Source organism: Sabethes cyaneus, chromosome 3 (genome assembly GCF_943734655.1).
Source record: "Sabethes cyaneus chromosome 3, idSabCyanKW18_F2, whole genome shotgun sequence".
Taxonomy (NCBI): Eukaryota; Metazoa; Arthropoda; class Insecta; order Diptera; family Culicidae; genus Sabethes; species Sabethes cyaneus.
The window spans coordinates 211,794,694-211,817,147 of record NC_071355.1 but is presented as its reverse complement, the minus strand read 5'-3'; the positions used below and the strand labels follow the sequence as shown (position 1 = coordinate 211,817,147).

Sequence of the window (22,454 nt, the reverse complement as noted above, 5' to 3'; positions counted from 1 at the left end):
ACCCAAACTTGAAAATATATTCGATAATTCCATCGACAAATGATTGTAGTCGGCTTCAGAGTCGTTTTCAACTCCCAAATAAATAAGCATAATGTGAATGACACTTTGTTTCAATTAATAATCGAGATCATTTTTAATCTAAATATTCGGTAACTCTATTTGTCTTTACATAAGACGCAAATTACGCACTCCATGAATTTGTTGTTTTGATTTAGCGATGTTAAAGAAACGTATCAGACGTCTTCGCCAAATGCTGTAATGACGCTTCCTAAGCAAGGGAGAGAGGATATATTGTCGGAGGAGCATTTTCTTTGGAATTTCGTACTCGGGTAGCATAGTTTTTTGAAACACCGTATTTGATAGCCTCCGGTGCTAACTGCAGTTATTCAGCAGTCAGTTGCAGTTGCAGATTGGATATTCAGATGTAATTGCTATTTAAAAAAATATACGTCAAAACTTCCAATGTTTCATCAGAATTGTGTAGTTTGAACCTTCATTAACCATAATTAATTGTTACATTCACTGGCCATTAATTCTGTCAGAGCAGTTAAAAAAACTTAGCGAAACAGAGCACAAACATATAATTTATTCATAAAAACCTTATTTAAAAAGTTTCAAACAGCTTATAGAAACTCATTCTTGTGAGCGCAAAACGACTCACAAATCCATAGGGGCTTATTTTTGAAATATTTACACCGGTTTATCTCTGTAAATAACTTGCAAATGTGTATCATAGCCTAGTTCAGCTGTGAGCTCTGCTCAGTTTCTCACGCTTTTCCACCCACTAATCATGACAACGTCTCACCTTCCCATCCCTCGTTCGTCACATCTGTACCAAACATTGCACAGCTATTTCTTATTTGTTTTCACACGTTTGCTTACTGTACCGTCAACGTCCGTTCTAGAATCCTTCATCCGAAAATCGTTCATTATTGTCCTACATATAAGTAAACCGTGGACGATGCTAGCTTTTAGCCAGATCCGGACGTAGTGCTATCATGAAAGCTTTTAGTTATTGTTCCTATTTCGTGTACTAAAATATTGAAAATTTGCACTAAAACTGTTATGTTGCTATGGTAACAAAGCTAGGATCATCCACGGTAATCAAGCTCCTCGCAGAAAGAAGGAAGCCCCGTACCAATCTTCATCGTTTCTTCCTTTGTTTCTTTCCCATTTCAGAATTCTTCGGAGGTAATACGAGTCGGTGACCCGAAAAATTCATCCCTCCTTCTGCAAAAACTTCTGTCGGATTAAAGTGATAAATTTGTTTAGCTTTGTTTAGTAAGTGTAGTTCAGTTGTTTTGTTTTCCGTTTTGTTTTATTTTAATGACAAGAAAAAAAAATCATGAACGTTCAATGGTTCGGTTATTTGTAAATTAGCGCAAACCAGCGTTTTGTATCCATTTTATTTGGCATTTAAAAAATCAAAAAAAAAAATAAAAAACAAAAAAAAGTTAGTCACTGATACTACAAGAAAAGTTAAAAAAACAAGAAATGATATGAGATGTGATGTTAAATAGTGGGACAAAACCAGAAGCAACAAATAACAAAATGATATAAAACTGAAGTATATGAAACTAATAACAAAAAAAAAGTTATAGCGCCTGTAAATATTAGTTATTGTAAAGTGTAAACCAAGTATATAAATTAAAGTATCTATATATACAGAATAAAGTTGATCTAAGGCATAAGCTAACTAAGTAAAAGAAAAACTAAATTAAACAACAAAACAAAGTAAGGAAAATAGAAATACCTCTAACATTAGTTCAAACTAATAACAAGAAAAAGAAAACAAACATGTTAATCATAATAGAAATTGTATCTAAATTAACCAAAAATCAACAAAAACGAAACACGACAAGCAGAGAAAAAGTGAATTACCAACAAGTGACGAATCAAAATTAAACAATTGCCAGAAGGAGGCAACCCTTCTGCGGGATCGATTGGAGCTAGAAAAAAACATTTGAACATATACTTGAAGCGGAAGTATCGAAAAACGAACGCGCAACCTCACAATGCAAAAAGGTTCGCCCAAACGAAAAAAAAAAGAGGAAAAGTCAGCAACATAAATTCGAAAAGTTAAAGGAAATCATTTAGAGGAAATGAACTTACCATGAATTAACGGTTTCGCATTTACATGGAACAAACAACCTAACAAAACCAACACAAGCGACAAGCAAGAATGAAAAAAAATGGTTGCGACAAACAAAAATGTGGCAAGCTTTTGAAAGCAAGCAAATTGTTGAACTATAGTTTTGTTTTTAGTAGAGGACAACGTGTTGAATAAAAACTTAAATTGCATATGATTTTTCATCACTGACCGACGTTTAGCTCCTGTTTAAGAAAAACAAAAAAAAACACGTGAGAACATCTAAAATTGCCATCGCCCAGAAGCCCCAGGGTGGTGTAGGTATATGTAAATTAGTTACTGTGGGTGTATGACGACGGTGGTTCCCGCACAGCTTCCTGCCGCTCCCGAATATACTCAAGTCTCTGGACCATTATTGACACAAATTTCAACACCGTATCGTATGTCATATAAAGCGTGCATCAGGGAAAGACAAGGGCAGATCGACCGATCGAGGGAACGTGTGCTGTGATAATTATTTTCTGTTTATTTTGGGAGATCGCGACCTCTCTAGGTTATCTGCTGCCGGGTGTCGGAAAACGGTTGCAAACATTGCAAACATTAGCACGCTCCGGAGCGCGAAGGGAGAGGACAGCCGCTTGTAGGGTCAAAATCACCGCACTGGCTTCGGCTTCAAGCGAAGCCCGAAAAAATAAATGAGCGTAGGCTAGGTTTAGATGAGACGTGAAACTACGTAGGTACCTCTTAAACCCAATCAAATACACTATTTGTCTTGGCGAAAATGTTTCTAATACTAACTGGCAAAAATGTCCTTTCTGTACAATTCACCCTCTTTGCAATTTCTATTGCAAGACGTAAATCCCTTCTGGAAAAACGCAGGGACTGAAGGCTCTCAAAACACTTCCGGCGCTATTTATTTTCTTACAAACGATCACATTTTCGAGAACATACCATCTCACTTCATGAGAGCAGGCTTTTCGTCACAGGTTAAGAATTTGTATATTTTGTATGTAAAAAATTTGTAAAGTTAGTTGCAAACTACTAGAAAAAAAAAAGTCAGGTTTAGTTCGCTGAAAGCGACCTGTTAAACACGTCAGCATGCAGGAGGAAAGGCAACGCAACAGCAGCAAAAGGGATACAGACTATTGATACGATATACGCTATCTGCGCGAGTTACTAATTTAATTTGCATACTACACAAAATGGAATGAAAGCGGAAGCGGAAGCGGAACTTGAGTGGTGGTTTGCTGTGAAAATTCAGCAAATCGAAGCACCACTCACACAATCATGAAAACATCCATACGCAAACAAACAAATACACACACACACATGGTTTACTTTAATTCACTTATTAATTGCTAGGTTGGAAAGCTTCCCCCTCTTCTTCACTTTTGATTTTATTATTAATCTTATTCGTACACGATATATAATAATTTAATTTTTATTATTATTGCTATTATACATTTACATGTTGAGGTTAGTTTTATTTTGTGTTTTATGCAAAAAAGATGGCGAAATATATTTTTGTTATAATAATAATAATAAAAATATCTAACCGTTTGTTTTATTTTACTCCTATTCTAAAATTTACCAGGTTATGTTAAAAGAAAAGCCATTTTTATTATGTTATTGTTATTTTCATCACTTCTTTTTCAATTCTTTTTAAGGGAAAAGGAAATCGTTGCTAGTTGCCACCCAAACTGAGGAGAAATCGAAGTAGACCGCTGCTAATGGACTCAGCTGACACTTCAATGTCAATTTTACATTGCCGCAAATTTCTTGATTGCATAACATTAATTGAAAAATTAAATCATCATAAAAATTTACCAACGAGACCACATTACAATTTGGTTATCAGTTTTAAGTCAATGTTTTCGTCCATTTTAGTTGAAACCTTTTAAACCATTCGTTTCAAAGATTTTTTTGGATGAAGTTGAAATTTTGGATAAAATAAAGTTTGGAGGAAGTGGGAATGTTGGATTTATTCATGAATGAACCAGGAATTTAACGTTACCGTTTGTAGTGAAACAAATCCGGAACGATTCATAAACTGCTGTACATATTGCGAGGGAAAAATTGATTTTTAAGAATGATTAACAACGGTCAGGGAAGTTCAAGAAATGATGAAAGAACCCGGACTGTGGACCAGCATTATTAGAGGTAGGATTACTGGAATCAGCCTTTCATCAGCGAGTTTTGGGGATGCAGATTATGTTTCTTCTAATGAACCCGACAAGGATTTTTGTTTGTAGAAGTTGAATACATCTTCATCAGACATCGGGAAGTGATTGCTCTTCCTGAAGGGTTGCAACTTGAAAGAGAGGAGCCAGCTCATTGACAGATTGATTGTTTTCGTTTTCTTCTTCTTATATATATATATTTTTTTTTTTTTATTTGATGCAGGAAATTTGAATAGTTCCATTTAAATCAAGTCAGCATTGTCGGGTTCGCGAGGTGTTTGAAGGTTCATCGTTTTATTCAATCAAACAAGCCCGGTTCATAGTAACAGTTCTTACCCGGTTTCCACTGACAGTTCGTTGCACAAAAACAATCCTAGCTGGCTCCTCTCTCTCAGGTTTCAATTAACGATCAATCAATTCTCGCGTAACTTTTCAAAAGGACCTAAGTAACAATGAGAGATTCTCTTCGTGCCTCTTCTCTTTAACCTCCCACGGTAATGCAAATGCACTTTAAAACACCAGCTTTGCATGAATCGGTTGCTAGCGTTATTATCTAGCTAAACGTGAGGAATTTTTTTGTTGGAATGCATTCATGTCATTGTAATAATCAGAAGAGAGCGACGCCAAAGAGAGTCTCTCAATGTTACTTAGGTCCTTTTGAAAAGTTACGCGAGAATTGCCAGTTCGCTTGGTTTTTACATTGGCATGGCATCCCATCTTTTTTCAGCACTTGGGAACTGAATTGGATAAATTTGGTAGATTGGTAAATTTAATCTATTTTTAGAGAGCGAAATAAGGTACTATATCCTTAGCCTAAATATTGCCTTAAGTTCTTTTCAGATGATGCGGAGTAACATTTAACCTTTATTAGCAAAGCATAAACAAATAGTCATCATACATTATACTGATTATAATGAATAAATGCTTCAAAAATTAACAATTCGATTTCTTTACGCGAGATTGCTTTCATGGTAAAAAGTTTCGAGAATATCATGTAAATCACGTCGAGTGTCACTTTGCTCGACTGGTCTACTTTTGGTATTCCCTATTTTGTAAGTCACTTCGAGTGTCACTATGCTCGACTAGTTGACTTTTGGTATTATGTAAATCACACGCGACCCGATTTTGTCGAGTAACTCGACTGAGTCCACCGCCAAAAAGCAAGTGACTAAACGGTTAGCAAGTGACGCCTGAGCTAACTTTGTTTTGGTCGTGCATTGAGCCGCTATGCTGCCTGTTCTTCTTGCACTCGACACTCGACAGTGACTGAGTCGAGCCGAGTTGCTCGACGTGACTTATAGAATATGGCCCAAATCACACGCGACACGTTGCGAGTCGAGTAACTCGACTGAGTCGCCCGCTAAAAAGCTATATTAACTCAACTGTCAGCAGGTGACACCTGAGATTGTTTTATTTTGGTCATGCATTGAGTCGTAATGCTGTCCATTTTTTCGTACTTGACATTCGACAGTGACTGAGTTGAGTCGAGTTGCTGGACGTGACTTACAGAATGAGCCCTGCATCTTTTTTTAAATCCTATTTTAGTGATACGCTGAAAAATTTTCGCATTCCAAACTCGGTCTTACCTAGAATAAAGAGTCTCCAAGCTATGCCCGAGCAATTTCCCAGTCCAGCAGTTTAGAGCCTGGAATAATGATATCATTTTTGGTAATGATGTTGTTCCCTAGTTGAACATCACCAACGTACGCTCCCTACGGAGTGCGGATATTGACTAGTAACAGTACATGTGCGCTCAAAACCATCGACGATTTATACTTCGTGACAAAGTCGCCCTCCTCGGCTAAACATTCGGCAACTAGATAACCCGCGAACTGCTGAAAACTACGCGCATGTACTGGATGAAGCTTTGCCTTCCGCTGTGGAGCTAGATGCTTCGACACTCGAAAACGGATGGAGTAGAATACGGTCGGTCGTCAACGAGGCCGCAACCGCGGTGCTAGGTGTGGAAACCTCCAGTGCACGAACTGATTGGTATAACGGGGAATGCCAAGAAGCGATAGAGAGGAAAAAAGAGCTTGGGAAAACTATCTAAGCATATCCACGAGAGAGAATTTGGCCAAGTATCGACGAGCGAGGAATGAGTTGACCACGATCCTGAGGAGGAGAAAGCGCCAGAAGGAAGACAGAGATCATGACGAGCTAGAACAACTATTCCGGGCTAATGACACCCGCAAGTTTTACGAGAAGATGAACCAAACTCGCAAGGCCCACACACCAAAACCAGACATGTGTAGAGACGAGGGAGGGGATCTAATCACAAACGAGCGCGAGGTGGCCGACAGGTGGAAGCAGTTCTTCGATGACCTTCGATGACCACCTCAACGGCGATATAGCAGCAGGAGACGCAATGGAAGTTAAGCTCGGAGTACCTACAAACGACACCAGCGTACCGGCTCCCGATCTCGAAGAGATCCGGCAAGAAATCGGTTTGCTGAAGAATAATAGAGCCGCAGGAAAGGACCGACTCCCGGTAGAACTCTACAAAAATGGCCGAGAACCGCTAGCAACGGCACTTCACTGGCTGATTTCAAGGATTTGGGAAGAAGAGAAACTACCGGAGGAGTGGATGGAAGGCGTAGTCTGTCCTATCTACAAAAAGGGCGACCGTGTAACTACCGCGGCATTCAGCATCTTTGGCTCGAGCAGCACGCGAAGGGCAGTATCAGGCGAGCTTTATGGGGGCCCGTGCTACTACGGATCAAATTTTTACTATCCGACAAATCCTCCAGAAATGTCGACGTGCCCACGCATCATATTTTCGTGGATTTCAGAGCAGCATACGATACCGTTGAACGCAAACAGCTATGGCAGATAATGCACGAGTATGGTTTTCCGGACATACTGACGCGGCTGATCAAAGCTACTTTGGAATGAGTGATGTGTCTCAAGTCCTTTCGAATCGCGCAGAGGGTTACGGCAAGGGGATGGACTGTTCTGTATGTTATTCAATATCGCTATTGAAGATGTGATCCGTCGAGCGGGCATCGAAACGAGAGGAAAGATCTTCAGCAAGAGTAGCCAACTGCTAGCCTTTGTAGATGTCCTCGAAATCATTACTGGAAACCGCGGGACGGCGTGGGCAATCTACGCCAGACTACAAACGGAGGCTAGGAGGATAGGGTTACAAATTAATGCGTCGAAAACCAAATATATGGCAGGAAGAGGCCCCCGAGAAAGTAACGTTTGTCTCCCACGGACAGTGACTATTGACGGCAATGAGCTGGAAGCGGTTGATAAGTTCGTATATTTGAGATCTCCGCTCCGTCACCGCTGACAATAATACGAGTAAGGAGATCCAACGACGCATTCAAGCTGGAAATCGAGCCTACATTTCCCTCTGCAAGACGTTTCGATCAAGGAGCATACGCCACCGCACAAAGCTGACGATGTACAAATTCGCTAATCAGACCGGTAGTCCTCTACGGACTTGAGACAGTAACTATGCTTACGGACGACATACGTGCACTTGTCGTTTTTGAACGAAAGATGTTGCGGATTATTTTTAGCAGTACAAACGGAAAGCGGAGAGTGGCGGAGACGTATGAATCACGAGCTATAGGCACTGCTTGGAGAGATTCCCATCGTACACCTGGCTAAAGTTGGGAGACTACGGTGGGCCGGCCATGTCGCAAGGATGACGCACGACTGTGTGGTGAAATCTGTTCTCTTCAAGAACCCCACCGACAACAAGAATAGAGGGACTCAACGTGCTAGATGACTCGACCAGGTTATAGCCGACTTGCGTGTGTCGAGACGCGCAACGAATTGGCGACGAGTAGCGCTGGACCGAGTACAATGGAGAGGAATAGTGGTTAGCATTCACGCCTCTTATGCCGAGAACGGTTATTGTTGATTCGCTCAAAGCCAACCGCGTGGCTAGCAAGCCACAGTCCTTTTCAACCGAGCCGAGTGTCAGCGGGAGTAACGCTGACCTAGTTAGGCCAGGAAGTTGGCCCACAGCTTTCGTCCCCCTACGGAACGGACAGTAGCCCCAGCGCGAAGCTTGCTCTCGGACTTCGTCTTCGAAAGATTCAGCACCGATACAGATCCAGCATCAGCCGGCCGGCTGTTAAAAAGACGGTGTTTGGACTTCCGATTGGTGTCACATATTGTCCCAGAGCCGACCTTGAGCGTCCGGACCTCACGCTCGAGCTAGCCATAAAAAGAGGCCTTCGGAGCTCAACTCCGGATAGTCCCCAGTGGTTCGACAAGGGACTGGGGTCGATTGTCGTAGTCCTTCCGACTCATAAGTAACAAATGGCCCTCGCCGAAATCACGAATGACCCAGGTTGTTAAAACTACTATAATCCAATTTAAAAAAATACTGTTATACTGTTGTGTAAGAGCAAAATTCCAAAATTTGACAAATTTTAATTTATTTGAAAGACCACGAGCATCACCCGCTTGAATCTAAATCTGCAATCCTTCCAATTTTTTGTAACACATATACCCTCATTCTACTGAATAATTCGCCATGCGTAAATTTTGCCTCTCACTAATGAGCCACAGACTTATTTGGTATAGCAAGAGAACCAAGTCTGGTCCACTTGGAATCCCGAATTAAGCAATCAGGTCAATTTCGTGACTGATTTGACACAGTAAAAATGTTTGGTAGTCCAAATGAAGGAGTCCAAATCACGGAAATGCTTTCCGGTTGTACTGGTACTTTGCCAAATCTGTTCAAAACCTTACGGAAGCTTTGAAATCAAATTTTTCAGCGTATACAAATTGAAACTTGATAGAAATTGAGGTGTCGGGATAAAAATGGCTGTATCTTAAACCTTAAGGCACGATCATGAGGTGACCGAAATGTAGAATCAACACTTCGATGAACACCTGCATGGTATCCAAGTGGAGCTAGAGAACCATGGCAGCGGGAAAAGCAATTTCGACGGAGCGACAAACGTGGAAAAGGTACCATCCCCAACGATAGGCAAAGTTAAGGAAACAATGAAGTAGCTAAAGAACAATAAATTGGTTGGGGATGAATACGCCGGAGCGGAGCTAATTAAAATGGAACCGGAAAAGCCGGTCACTTGTCTATATTGGTTGATTGTTAGCATTGCGAATAATGAATAGCTATCGGAGGAGTGGAAGGATGAGGTCATGGGGAAGGTAATCTACGCCGATCTAAAAATTGAGTATCGTACACCTGGTGAAAGTCGAGGGCTATGGTAGTCCAGCCACGTCACAAGGATGTACCAGCGATATCAGGAAAACAGTGTCATCATCACGATAATCATATTTGGCTATCGTTGTTTGACTTACACCTTCTGTAGGCTAAACATACCGAGAGAGATTAGGTTGGTCAATTTGCCGAATCTATATGTATCTTCATTCGCATGTTTGGACGATAAACGTCTTGATTTTTAGTTGGACCGATATGGTTACCCTATTGTTAGACCTGTGTCGCAGCTTGAGGCCAACTGGGAGACTGTCTTGGATGTTGTATAATATCGCTATTGAAGGTGTGATCCAGCGAGCGGTTATTGAAACGAGGGGAACGACCCATTCTAGACGCTCATAATCATCACCGGTCGTTTTCAACTAACATGAAACGTGGACAAAGCACGAGGAAGATCTACGAGCGCTCCTAGTGTTTGAAAGACGAGGGTTCAGAACGATCTTCGGCAGCACGAGGGAGAACTGAATTTGAAGGCAGAGGAAGAATCATGAACTCAGAACTATAGCAGCAGCTAGAGCGATATTACTTCCGAGCTGGCATATTGTCCAGCGCCACTGTCAAGCTAGTTCCTCACTACCTGGTCAGATCTGCCTTCTACTATGAAATTGAGTAGCGAAATGTCCAATAACGAGACCAATATGTTGAGCTTATTAGCAGAAACATTATATTTTGCGTCGAATTGCGCGGTACAGGGCAAGCAACAGACGCCGCAAGTAACGATGTTCTTTTTGACCATTTTTTCGCCTCGCTGCCACTAAGTTAGACCGTTACGGTTTTAGCGGTAATCTGTCGAACTGGCTAATGTCGTACTTAACGGGACAAACTCTGAATATGAAAATTGGTGTCGAACTGTTGAGATCAACGATTTGCTTCCTGCTACTTCCGGGATTGCACAAGGTAGTCACCTGGGTCCGCGAATGTTTATAGTACCACACCTCGCTTTTGCAGATGATTTAAAGTTATTTAACGTAATCCAAAATACAAGTAAAGTGATGTATTGTTCCTTTAACAACAGCTTAGTGTGTTTGGAAACTGGCGCGAGGCGAGACGTATCGAATACCAACCAAATGTCGTGTGATTGAAGTTCCTTAAAATTCTGCTCTATAGTATAAATTCCCCACTACAATAATGCATTCTACCGCATTGAAAGTATTCTGCGTTAGTTGGTCCGCTAAGCCCTTCGAATGCATCGTTGGCGACAACCAATGAATGAGAAATACTCGATATGAGGATCGTTACTAGGTCATCCGAATCGACGCTTCGCCGATAAACAGCACACACTGGCACCATGCTATTTCGAATATTCCAACATCCAACATCGGTTGCCCCATCTTCCACCATCAAATCGAGTTAAATGCACCAACGAGAGTATTGTGGAAGCTACCTACCGTTACTTTTTAGTCGCACTAATTACAAAACCAACGAAATTTTACGCTCCGAGATTTTCAATATTGAGTAGGTTTCGGTCGTCTTGATACGGCAGATGTTCTAGATTATTTTACCAAGAAAGGTATCTCAAAACTTACCGTCTGAATTTGGCTTGAAGAAGTCTGTATCTTTGTGGAAGTACAGCACAACTGTCGTTAAAGAATAAGGAAGCCAACCGTGGTCCGAGGTTGCCTCCTCGTGGAGCACCCGATTGGTTGCCAAATTTACTAGAAGAGGCATCGCTCACTGAGAGGCGATGATTCTCCAGGTATAATTTCAACCAAGGTGAGTTAACCTTGATTTCAACTAGTTCACAAAGTTTACAAACTGTTATTCACAAAGTCGAAGGTGTCTTTCGGGTCAATGTATACCAAGTCGGTTTGAACACCTTTTTCCATACTTCGCATACAGTACGATCTAAATTCCATGAGATCAGTGAAAGCAAATCATCCAGCCTAGTGCTGATCACGGGAGATGTAATCATCGGTTTTAAGAATTTCAAACAGTTTAGATGCATTCAAGGAGGTAACTGCACGGTAGTCTCACCACAATTTTCTTTCGTGAATACCGCGAATAACATTGACTTCTTTCAGGGATCTGGGAAAGTTTATTCGATTACGAAATGATAGCAAACAGTCACAGTTCACCAAAGAGCGTCACAGCATTTTTTTAAAAATAATTGATGGAATAAAATCAAGTGTAGTCTATGTTGCAAGCTGGTGTAATTTGTAAATCCCACTTTAATGTTTACTTAGCGTTTACGTAAGCATTTCTTTGTTGCGCAGGAATAATTCCGCTTTTGAATGCTCTAGAAAAACGTATGGCAAACGTTTGACAAATTCAGCACCCGGAAACCTTTGTAAATCAGTACCGTTAGACATTACCGATGGCAAACAATGTGTTTTTCATTTTCTGCTCACAAATGTACAGAAACGTTTGAAGTTGTGAGTCAGATGAACATGTAAAACATGTAAAAACTCAAGAACGAAACTTTTTCTCCTAATCAAGAAAGCAGCTCTGTATCAACCATAATCATGAAATGAAACCTATGTTTCAATTTTCTTTGTTTTCTATTGTTATTTTTGTTAATTACTTATTTTTATAATTTGTGTACGTATTTGTATATATCCAGAGTTTGAAAAAAATCCTATTAAAGCAACATTGAAGTAATAACTTTACCGATTAGTCTAACAACCGAACAGCACATAACCTGAGCAGAATTGTAAAAAATAGAGAAAATCTTCATATTTACACACGCGCCACAAACCAACAAAAAAAGAAAAGAAAATAAACAAACCCATTCAAAAAACTGACAACCACAAATCGCATTAAAATTAGGGAAATTGTTTACTGTGTTACATAATGAGTAAAAGTTAGCTTCTGGAATCACAAACACGGTCATATAAATCAAATACTAATCATAGTAAACGAACAAACAAACAAAAAACAAGCTGAAAAAAATAATAATATAGCGCAACAGTTTCACGATCGCTAAATTACTAATTAAACAAAACAAAACAGAGAGGTTCTATTTTTCTACCAGCATTAAATATATGAAGAAACAAATGCGTGCTTATTGCTAAAGATGCCGAATCAGTCAGGCAGGCAGATTACAACAGATTATATACCGGTTAATATTTTGTCATTTTGTATAGTGAGAAAAGTAGACAAACCAGAAGAAAATCAACCGTTTAACGAATCAGCCATTTACTCGAAATACTGTTATTAAAAAAAAGTTCAAATCCTAATTAAACCAAGTAGCCAACGCAAACAAAAAAAATTAAAACCGGGAGGAAAATTGTATAAAATTTTGATAGTCGGTGCCCAGTAGAAGGAAAATAAATTCGCTGGTATAACCATTTTCCGAACGAATGTTTAAGCGAATAAACCACACACACACAAGTGACAGACAACAGAAAACGTAAATTAAAACACTGCCCATATTAAATAGAAGAATGCAACGATCCTTGCATCCACTCAGGCACATTAAACTTCGAGTGGATTATTTGAATTATCGTACAAATTTGCATTATCAGTATAAATTTAGTTTTTTTTTCCTGAAACAATAGACGAAAATTATGAGCCTGTGAAAGTGTGGATTAGACGAAACTGGATTGAACTGGAATGATTATTTTAAAACCTACACTCGCTTCTATTGACCAATTCTACAGTCTGCGGAGCCAAGAACATCCTGTTTAACTAACCATCAATGTTCAATGTGCAAATCACATGAAACAAACCTTTCAGTTCAAAACATCTCTAGATATTTAATCTCTCGTATATGAATGTGAAAAAATGTACTTAATGTTCTAAAGGTGCAGAACCTCACGTCGAACAAAAAACAACAAAGCAAACAAACAAACAAACCAACCAACAAAATTCGGACACAACATTACAAATGTCGATATTAATGCTGTTGACCACAATTGGGATCACTTTGAGATTTTATTTTGTAACATGCCAAATGTCTGCAAAAAAAGAAAAATAACCAAAAAAAAACAGTTAATTATTACAAACGCATGTTTGCTTAAGCAGAACACAATATAAGGCCGAACAAGAAAAATAAAACTGTTGTAGGAGAGTTGTAAATAGAAGAGCAAACGAGTAAGCTCTGGTCACCCACCCCTGAGAGTTGAACCTCGTCGTGCAAAATGATCTGATGCGGGTGTTTTTGCTTTATTTCGGAGCTAAATTGCGAAACTGTTTCAAAACTGTAGGATTTAAGGTGTAATACGTAGGGCTAGATGTAAACACAATGTAAATTTATCTACACTACCGAGATTGGCTAACTAACCAACCAATAGAAGAAGAAAAAACCCAACCGAAATCAACGATTGGACATTGAAGATGCACGGTGATTGTTGCCTAAAACTTTTTTTAAAAACCAACTAACGAACAATTCCGGTCATTAACAAAAACATTGGAAAAGTTTTTTCGATTGGAATGATAGTAAACAAAAAGTCTGTAAAATGTGTTATTGTTTCAAGGTGTAAATTTGAGCAAAAAAAATGTTAAAATGTAATCAAAGTCAAGTGCAATTTTGTCAAAAAAAAACGAACACTGTTTTAATCTAATCAAAATTAACTATAATTGGCGTTTTAACTGAGAAAGAAAGAAAAATGTGAACTAGATATTAGGTAAATCAAATTTCAACCCCACTTTAAGGTAGTCTACCGGACACCATCAGATTATTTAGCGTGACGTTTAGTGCCGGAAAGGTCAACAACAACCCCGGAATTTGTATACGAATGATATTTTACTCAGACTTTGCGCAAACAAAAAGGGGGGTGACCAGAGCTGCGATCAGTTAATGGTGGGCTGTGTACTACAGTAGAAATTAATGTGTAATGTTTATTATGTACATAAATGTGGCAGAATGTCCCGTTGCGGGAGAAAAAAATCCCGGCAGGTGGCCGTCAATCACAATATTATCATTATTATTATTATGATTATTATCATGATTATTACTGTTATCACTACTTGGATACTACGTTTTTTGTTGAACACTACAAGCGACACTCGTCAGTAAATCTGTTACCATAACAAACTATAATTGATCACGATTTATTTACTCAACCCGCATCCCTGGGAGAGTGGACGATACAAAGAAGAAGAAAAAATATGTATAAAGTGTTATTATAAAGTTTACGCCAGAATGAAATTGGTTCTGTTTTTTCTTTCTACAACCAGGGATTCAAAGGTAGAACACTCATACAAAGCACACGAACAAAAGTATATTTAGTACCGAATAAATAGAACTCACAAACGATAAAGAGATGAAAGCAAACAACAAGCATGTAGGAAGGAGAAAAAAGGAAAACCAGAAAAAATAGTGCTAGAAGTGTAAGTATATATACACAATATTATACTTGATTAATCTGAACTTCATTCTACCGAATATTACTGCAGTATATTTAAAGATAAACATGAATACAACATTGTAATTAAAATTATACTATTATATATTTGATTCAAAACTGAGGAAATAAATCGTAATACAAGACGGTTCTAGCTTTTATCGCCATCTGAAGGTATAATGTCTCAGCAGTTGCTGTATAACAAATTGACGATTCTGGTGCTGATTGCAAAATCTAAACTTGATGACGAACTTCAATCTCGCAGCTTCTCGCTTCGAAAACCTAAAGACCTCTTCTACAGCCCTGTGGTCGATCCCAATGACATTGACGGCATCCGCAAAACCAAGAAACCTGTTTGCTGTCACAGCGGGGTCAAATAAGCTTTTTTCGTGCCCTTTCGCCACCTATTGGCGAGTAATGGGAGGCAGTGATCAATTCCCAGGTAACCAATATTTTGGCAAAATATACGGCTACTTTACTGCTAACTTTCTTATAGTGCTTGCAATGCTTATTTGCAGCTGATGACTGACACATTGTTGTGGCCTCTTTCATACATCGTCGAAATGATTTCTGGCAGTGACAGTATGTCGAGGTCGAGTCGAGGTCAGCAGTCCCAGGCAACCAATGGGCATTACCAATGCAATTCAAATGCAACCCAAAGGGATTTAAATACTGCCTCATAACTTACTTAGTTCTTACTTCTACCACCACAGAGCCGGAGTAGCTCTTGCCGTATCAAAAATTCCTCTCCACTGTGCTCGGTCCTGGGCTACTCGTCGCCAATTCGTTGCGCGTCTCGACACACGCAAGTCGGTTTCAACCCGGTCGAGCTGCCTAGCATGTTGCGCCCTTCTATTCCTGGTGCCGGAGGGGTTCCTGAAGAGAAAGGATTTCACTGCACAGTCGTCCGGCATTCTTCCCAAGTAACAATTTGGGTTTTATTACCCTCTTATAATGGCATTTAAGACCAAAATTGGTCATGAAAACCGCAATAAACGTGCAATAAAACTTACATTGTAGCTTGGGTTGCGACTTGGTCGGCCCACTGTAGTCTCCCAACTTTCACAAGGTATACGATGAGAATCTCCCGAAGTAGTGCCTGCAACTCGTGATTCATATGCCACCGCCACTCGTCGCTATCCGTTTGTACTCCGCCAAAATAGATCGTCAGCTTTGTGCGGCGGCGTATACTCTTTGATCAAAGCGTTTTGCAGAAGAAAAAGTAGGCTAGACTTCCAACATATGTGCGTGGTTGAATCTCCTTACTCGTATTATTTTCGGCGGTGAGCAGAGATCCCAAATACTCGAACTCATCAACCACTTCCAGTTCATCGCCATCAGTAGTCACTGTCCATGGGAGGCAAACGTTGCTTACTCTGGAGCCGCTTCCTACTATATAATTGGTTTTCGATGCATTAATTTGTAACCCAATCCTCCTAGCCTCCGTTTTTAATCTGGCGCAATCCACTGTTTTATTTTATTGTGAAGAAGGCAGACCCGTAGTAACCGGCCTACCCTAACGACGATCACGAACAAAGGTTTTATTTCGAAAAATAAACCATAGTTCAGCCACAGGTTGAATAAATTGAGCTATAAAAGCGTTTGACAATTGTTAATTGTTACTTGGGTAGCTGCTTTCAAAGCTGCAATGGAGTTTAATAGAGGCTTTTGCGCGTTTTTAAATAACCAATTTGCGCAATGCTGTCAATTCCATTTTTAGAACGAAAAATAGTTTTGCAATGCTTTTTTAGTCGCTTAATCAACGTCTCATCAACCTTTATGCAGCCACAAAATAATCTATTTTTAGATTTAAAAAAAATAGAACGCGTCATATTTATTTTGCTATGGCGTCGTATGCTATATTTTAAATTTCGAATGACTTGAATCCGTATATGCAAGCTAATTAAAAATGCATGTCGTCATCTTTCGGGAATTGAGCCGCCATCTTCTGATCCATGAGCACTCATCATATGGTGAGTTCTATTAATCCGCCCCATCTGCATCTGCAGAACAGACAGTGAAAATATTTTTACACTTGAAGCAGTCGATGATGTCGATAACTGACACATATGTTTGCTGCCAGTCGACTTGCGAAATTCTGTGATCTGACAGTATGTGTACAGTGAACCGAATTAAAGCTTGGTATTAGTTTGTAAAGCCGCTTTAACACCCTTAAGCAGCTTTAAAGTAGTTTGAAAGCTGTGAGCCTTATGAAACCCTCTACTGGTTTATAAAGCAACTTTAACACCTTTAAGCAACCGTAAAACGGTTTGATGTTTATGGCTGTTTAGAAGCGGATTGTTTAGCAGAAAAATCGACTATTAAGCTTGTTTATCAGCTTTGGAGGAAAGCTGGTTTGAAAAACTTAAAGTAGCTTAAACATCGCTTGGTCAAACACAATTTAAGTACTTACTTTATGCCTTAAACCAACTAGTAAACAGCAATTGCAGCAATAGCTTCCCAGTTGGCCTCGAGGTAAGACGCTGGTCTAATAAGCCAATCGTCGTATGTTCGAACCTCGGCTGGGAGAGGTTGTTAGAGTCAATAGGATCGTTGCACTGTCCCCGCACTGTCCTGTATTCTTACAGCTGGTTGCGAAGTCTGTCGTATAAAAACAGAAGGTCAAATTTCAAAAACGGAATTAGCACCCAGGCTTTGCTTTTTAAACAGCAATTGCAAGATTTTTCGAAAACAGACACTGATGAAGTAGTAGAACTATGAGTAGTAGAATTTAATTAGAAAGTTTTTAATTTTAGATGACGGAGGTTCAATTCCCGAAGATGACGACATTCATTTTTAATTAGCTTGCATATACGAATACAAGTTTTTTTTTGCTGCATAAAGGTTGATGAGACGTTGATTAAGCGACTGAAAAAGCATTGAAAAACTATTTCTCGTTCTAAAAATAGAATTGACAGCATTGTGCAAATTGGTTATTTAAAAACACGTAAAAGCCTCTATTAAGCTCCATTGCAGCTTTGAAAGCAGCTACCCTAGTAACAATTTCAGGCTAATCAAACGCTTTTATAGCTGAATTCATTCAACTTGTGGCTGAACTATGGGTTAGTTTTAGAAATAAAAACCTTTTTTCAGCTCTTAAACATCTAAATCTGATGATTTTATCAAGCTTCGGGCTTGCTAATAGCTGCTTTCGAAGCTGTAATGGAGCTTAATAGAGGCTTTCACGCGTTTTCAAGTAACTAATTTGCGCAAAGCCGGAAACAAGGCGCACATAGGTTATATAAAGGGCGGTATAATTGCAGAACAAATGTTTTTTCTGCCTCAAACGGAATAGGTTGTATAAGTTCTCCAATTTCGACTGAGTAAATATTGTAGAACTATTTACATAAATTTTATTCAATGTATATTCAGCTATGGCTGAATAATAATGGCTGCTAAAATGTTTAATCAGCGCATAAATGTTTCTTGAGAGGGCTTTTTTTATTAAGATGACAAATCGTTTATTCAGCTAGTATAGCACAATTATTGAGAATATTAGTGGGTTGTGGAGATAGTGAAGATGCGCCTAAGCTGCTTGTGACACTATTATGTGAAGTAGCTGATTTACACTGCATTCGTTGACTGCTTAAACACTTATAGAATACAGTGACCTTTGCTGTTTGTTTGTATGTTTGTATGTTCCACCATACCTCCAGTACGCATTGACCGATCTTCACCAAACTTGGCACACATGTTCCTTGATATAAGAGAATCAGCACTAGGAGGATGACAAAGGGGGGAGGTTCGTAACAGGGGGGGAGGCCATAACTCCGAAATGCCTGGACGGTTATTCATCAAACTTGGCACAATTGTTCCTTGGCATAAGAGAATCAGCACTGGAAGGTTAACAAAAACAAAGGAAGGAAGTTCCCTGTTATGGGGGGAGGGTCCTTAATAGGGAGGGGGGCATAACTCCGAAACGCCTTGATTGTTCTTTTTCAAACTTGGCACACATGTTCCTTGGCGTCAGGGAATTACCACGGGGGTTGACAAAGGGGGGACTAATATTGGGGAGATGATAAGTCCGAAACGCCTTGACCATTCTTTATCGAACTTTCATACATGTTCCTTGATATAAGGGAATCAGAATTGAAGGGGTAGACAAACGAGGGGGGAGTAACAGGGAGAAGACTCCGAAATGTTTGGACGGTTCTTCCTTAAGTGACGGTGGAACAAAAGAGAGAGCTGATGACAGGAGGTTGCTGACAGGAAGGGGGAGTAACGACCACATGACTGTAACAATTTATCCGTACAACAGAAAAAATCAAAATACGAACACTAAACGGTAATGCTCGCAGCTGTAGATTTGTCAAGTGTAATTATGCGCTGAATCAAAGTGACCCGTATAAAAAGTGTTCGACCATTAGTGCTAAGTGTTGCTGGCCGACTCTATTTGAGTCACAGGGGCAATCATTGAAACAGTGTGGAATTGATCTGAACACCATGTTTTTCCCATGGTCAACTTTATGTGGCATGTTCCAGAGTGGGCTCGGCCAATAATTTGTGCATACTTGCTTCTGGTGGTGAAACTAAAAACATTGTTTACAAACAAGTTTGTCTTGAAGTGAGATGAAAGGTATGACAGGTTTTATGTATCCATGGAAGAAACACTGTTGCACCTTCTACTTGTTTTGAAAAGTACAATAACAAAACTATGGGTGGGGTGGCCATTGCTAGAAGGCACTCACAGTATAACTTCATTGCATTTCTGAGATTCTAATAAAATCTAATTTTTTCTTAATTGAACTCAAAATACCTATGTCAATACCCCGCACAGTTGAATATGCAACTGAATGTTACTTACACGTTGAAAGCATTTCTTTAGCACTATTGACTGTCTTCCCGCTTCGTCGAAGTCCTTGTTTGACAATTACCCAAAAAAAAATCATTAGGTCGAAACTTCGGATAATTTGGATCTCAGTCTCAGTTTACAGTCAACAACTACATATGTATTCCTTGCCAGATCATGGTCTTTTTTGCAAATTTATCAGCAAACACGAACTTATACCTGCCTGTTTGATGTGCCCATGTGATAATGTAAAACATGACTCACATGAACATGATCGATCAATCATGTGTCGTCATGGATTGAGACAAAAGAGACATGCAAAACATGCACATATGGATGCAATGCAGTTGCCGTGTGCAGAGCGCTGTTGGCTAGGTCATGCAAAAGAAAGAAAGAACATATTTTCATAACGTCTTAGGAGTCCTTCAGAAATTTGATGCCATGCGACCGTTGTATTGTGACACCATGTGGCATCGATTATTGAATGAACATGTTGGTGCTTAAGGACATAAATGTTCTGAATAGCTTGCCGCACTTGCGTTTAATAGAACTGTTTAGAGAGTGGCATGTGAAATGACGCAACCTAGGTTAGGCATATCTATTGTGGGAATATGGATAAGCTAACTTATGCCTACATGAAGCAAGCCAGGTCCAATTTCAACTGGAATGAGAGTCGTAGAAATGTGAGATTTTGTAAGTTAGGACAATTAAGGAAAATGTCTCGTAGAAATGTCGAACCTAGTTTGTGCGTTATGATAATTTAGGAAAATCTGTTACAGTATACCTGGCACATCGCCAAGCCGAGTTAGAATGTAAACCTACCGACATATTGCTTGAAAGCCATTTTCACGTAGATTTCGTTGTCCATCAAAATACATCCATTTAATTTCGTCAAAACTTGCTCGTCCAAACTCCTCACCACGTTTCTTGGCTACCAAATTCTGTTTCTAGTATCGATTCATATGTTTATTGTCGCTGTAAGATCTATAACCTACTTGAGCAAGGATATTCCGCATAGTTTAATAGTTGGCATCGTACCTTCTAGCCAAATCCCGGATGGATATGCCAGGATTGAACCTAACGCACCTCTACATCTTCCTCCTCAGCTCTCGATCGCTTGTTCTGGTTTTCTTGCAAGTTGTTTACCGCCTTTCCACACCTAGATTCTCCTCATAACCCTTCAGAACATTACTCACTGTTGATTTTAGCATTTTTATCACTTTAGTCAACTTTGATACAGACCACTCTGCGTTTGCGAGCTTCAATTTACCGTTCCACAACACGCTGGAGTATTCTGAGTTCTGACGAAACTTGACCAGTAACTGTTATTCTTTATAAACATGTAAACAAAGTTATGTCAAATGGTTTCAGTTCCTACCACAAGAGGTGTGCCGGTAACGCACGAGGGGCGTCTAGAATTAGTTTTAATCAGGGGTGACATTGCGCATCTCGTTTCGAGTGATTTTCGTTCGAGACGCCCATTTGTTTAACGTGGTCGAAACGAACGAAAATCACTCGAAACGAGATGCGCAATGTCACCCCAGATTGTACACTCAAAATATATTTCACGTCGAAGTTACCTGAAAAGTTATGTGAATATTTTCCATCCAGCTTTTCCTGTACTATTTACGTGATTTTTAGGTAGTTTGCACGCATACTAATGCGTTAACGTGAAAATCAGATAGATGTTATTATTTTTCCCAATAACAATCACCTGAAAGTCACGTAAATCCTTGTAGAGAAATTTACGTGATTTTTCACGTGGAAAGGACGTGTGGATTATTTTGAGTGTACGATGAGGAGGAGTTAGTGATCAGTTTACAATCAAGCTTATCATTGTAACAGTGATGAGATAAATAGAGATTTCGGTCTAGCCCGTTAAAAGGCGTCGCTCGGGCACCAGAGGATTAATAGCTTAGCTGGGTGTTCGGATACTAAAATGTACAAAGAGCTTGCAATAACGACTCATTACATACATTTTTTTTTTCATTATCATAAATCGGGTTTATTCAGCGATCGGTTGTTTTAACTCGATGTCTTACAATTTTCATCCTTACAGTGTTAGTTCACAAATTTTTCCATTGCTCATTTCCAATATTTGGGGTATGTTTTCTGTGTATATGCCAATGCATTTCGAAACTACAAAGCGAATTGTGAATTTGATTGATTGATTGATTGATGTTAGTATTTACTAATACGTGGTATTGCAGTGATTTGATTTTTCTTTTCATTTTACCTATGACCGGAGTCATTTGTTCGGACAGCATTAATTTTCCACCGCAACGACATCGATTTTCTGCGTTTGTTATTTTGGTTAGGAAAATTTTTCCATACCGTACCGGACGTATTCCCTTCAAAAAATTCTTTATTTGATTTATACAGAGTTAAAGTATTCCACGTAGTATTGCCTATCAAATTTATGTGTAGGTAATTGGTTATTTTTATAATGCAATAAGGTATATAGATGTACATGACAGATAACCATGAAAATGTAACAAAAAAATTTTCCTTTGCCTACTTGGTGTGAATAAAAACGCTCGAAAAAACGAAAAACAGATCAACAAAACCACGTCTTACTGCGCGCGGAGAACAAATTTCGGCTAGTTTTGTTAGTCTAGTCAACACTAATCGCGCTTAGCTAATAAGAATGCTTGCTTTGTATTGCTACATATAGTAAAACATTTTTTAAATTGTCCGCAAAAATTTAGGGTGCAATTACTACATTACAGTACAGCACAATCGATCGATTTGCGGAAACAATTTATCAAACCGAAAAAATCAAACCTGCGGACCTCGAATGATGTAAAAATAAAACGAAAGAGTTATGAAACGATACAGCTGATGCACTAACCGGGTGAAAACTTAAAAGAACAACATCACGATTTTTAATATTTACAGAAGCACA

At 39.3% G+C, this 22,454-nt stretch overlaps 1 protein-coding gene across 11 annotated transcripts in view; it reads left to right on the top strand.

The window, feature by feature from the left end:
* LOC128741304 (nuclear receptor coactivator 3) overlaps nt 1-3,596 on the top strand; it is a 365,971-nt gene extending 362,375 nt beyond the window's left edge. For all 11 annotated transcript variants that reach the window (XM_053837025.1, XM_053837024.1, XM_053837023.1 and 8 more), the window contains one exon: nt 1,180-3,596. In XM_053837025.1, the coding sequence (XP_053693000.1) occupies nt 1,180-1,208 (29 nt within the window). In that variant the 3' untranslated portion in view covers nt 1,209-3,596. The remainder of the gene's footprint in view (nt 1-1,179) is intronic.
* The last annotated feature ends 18,858 nt before the right edge of the window (nt 3,597-22,454 follow it).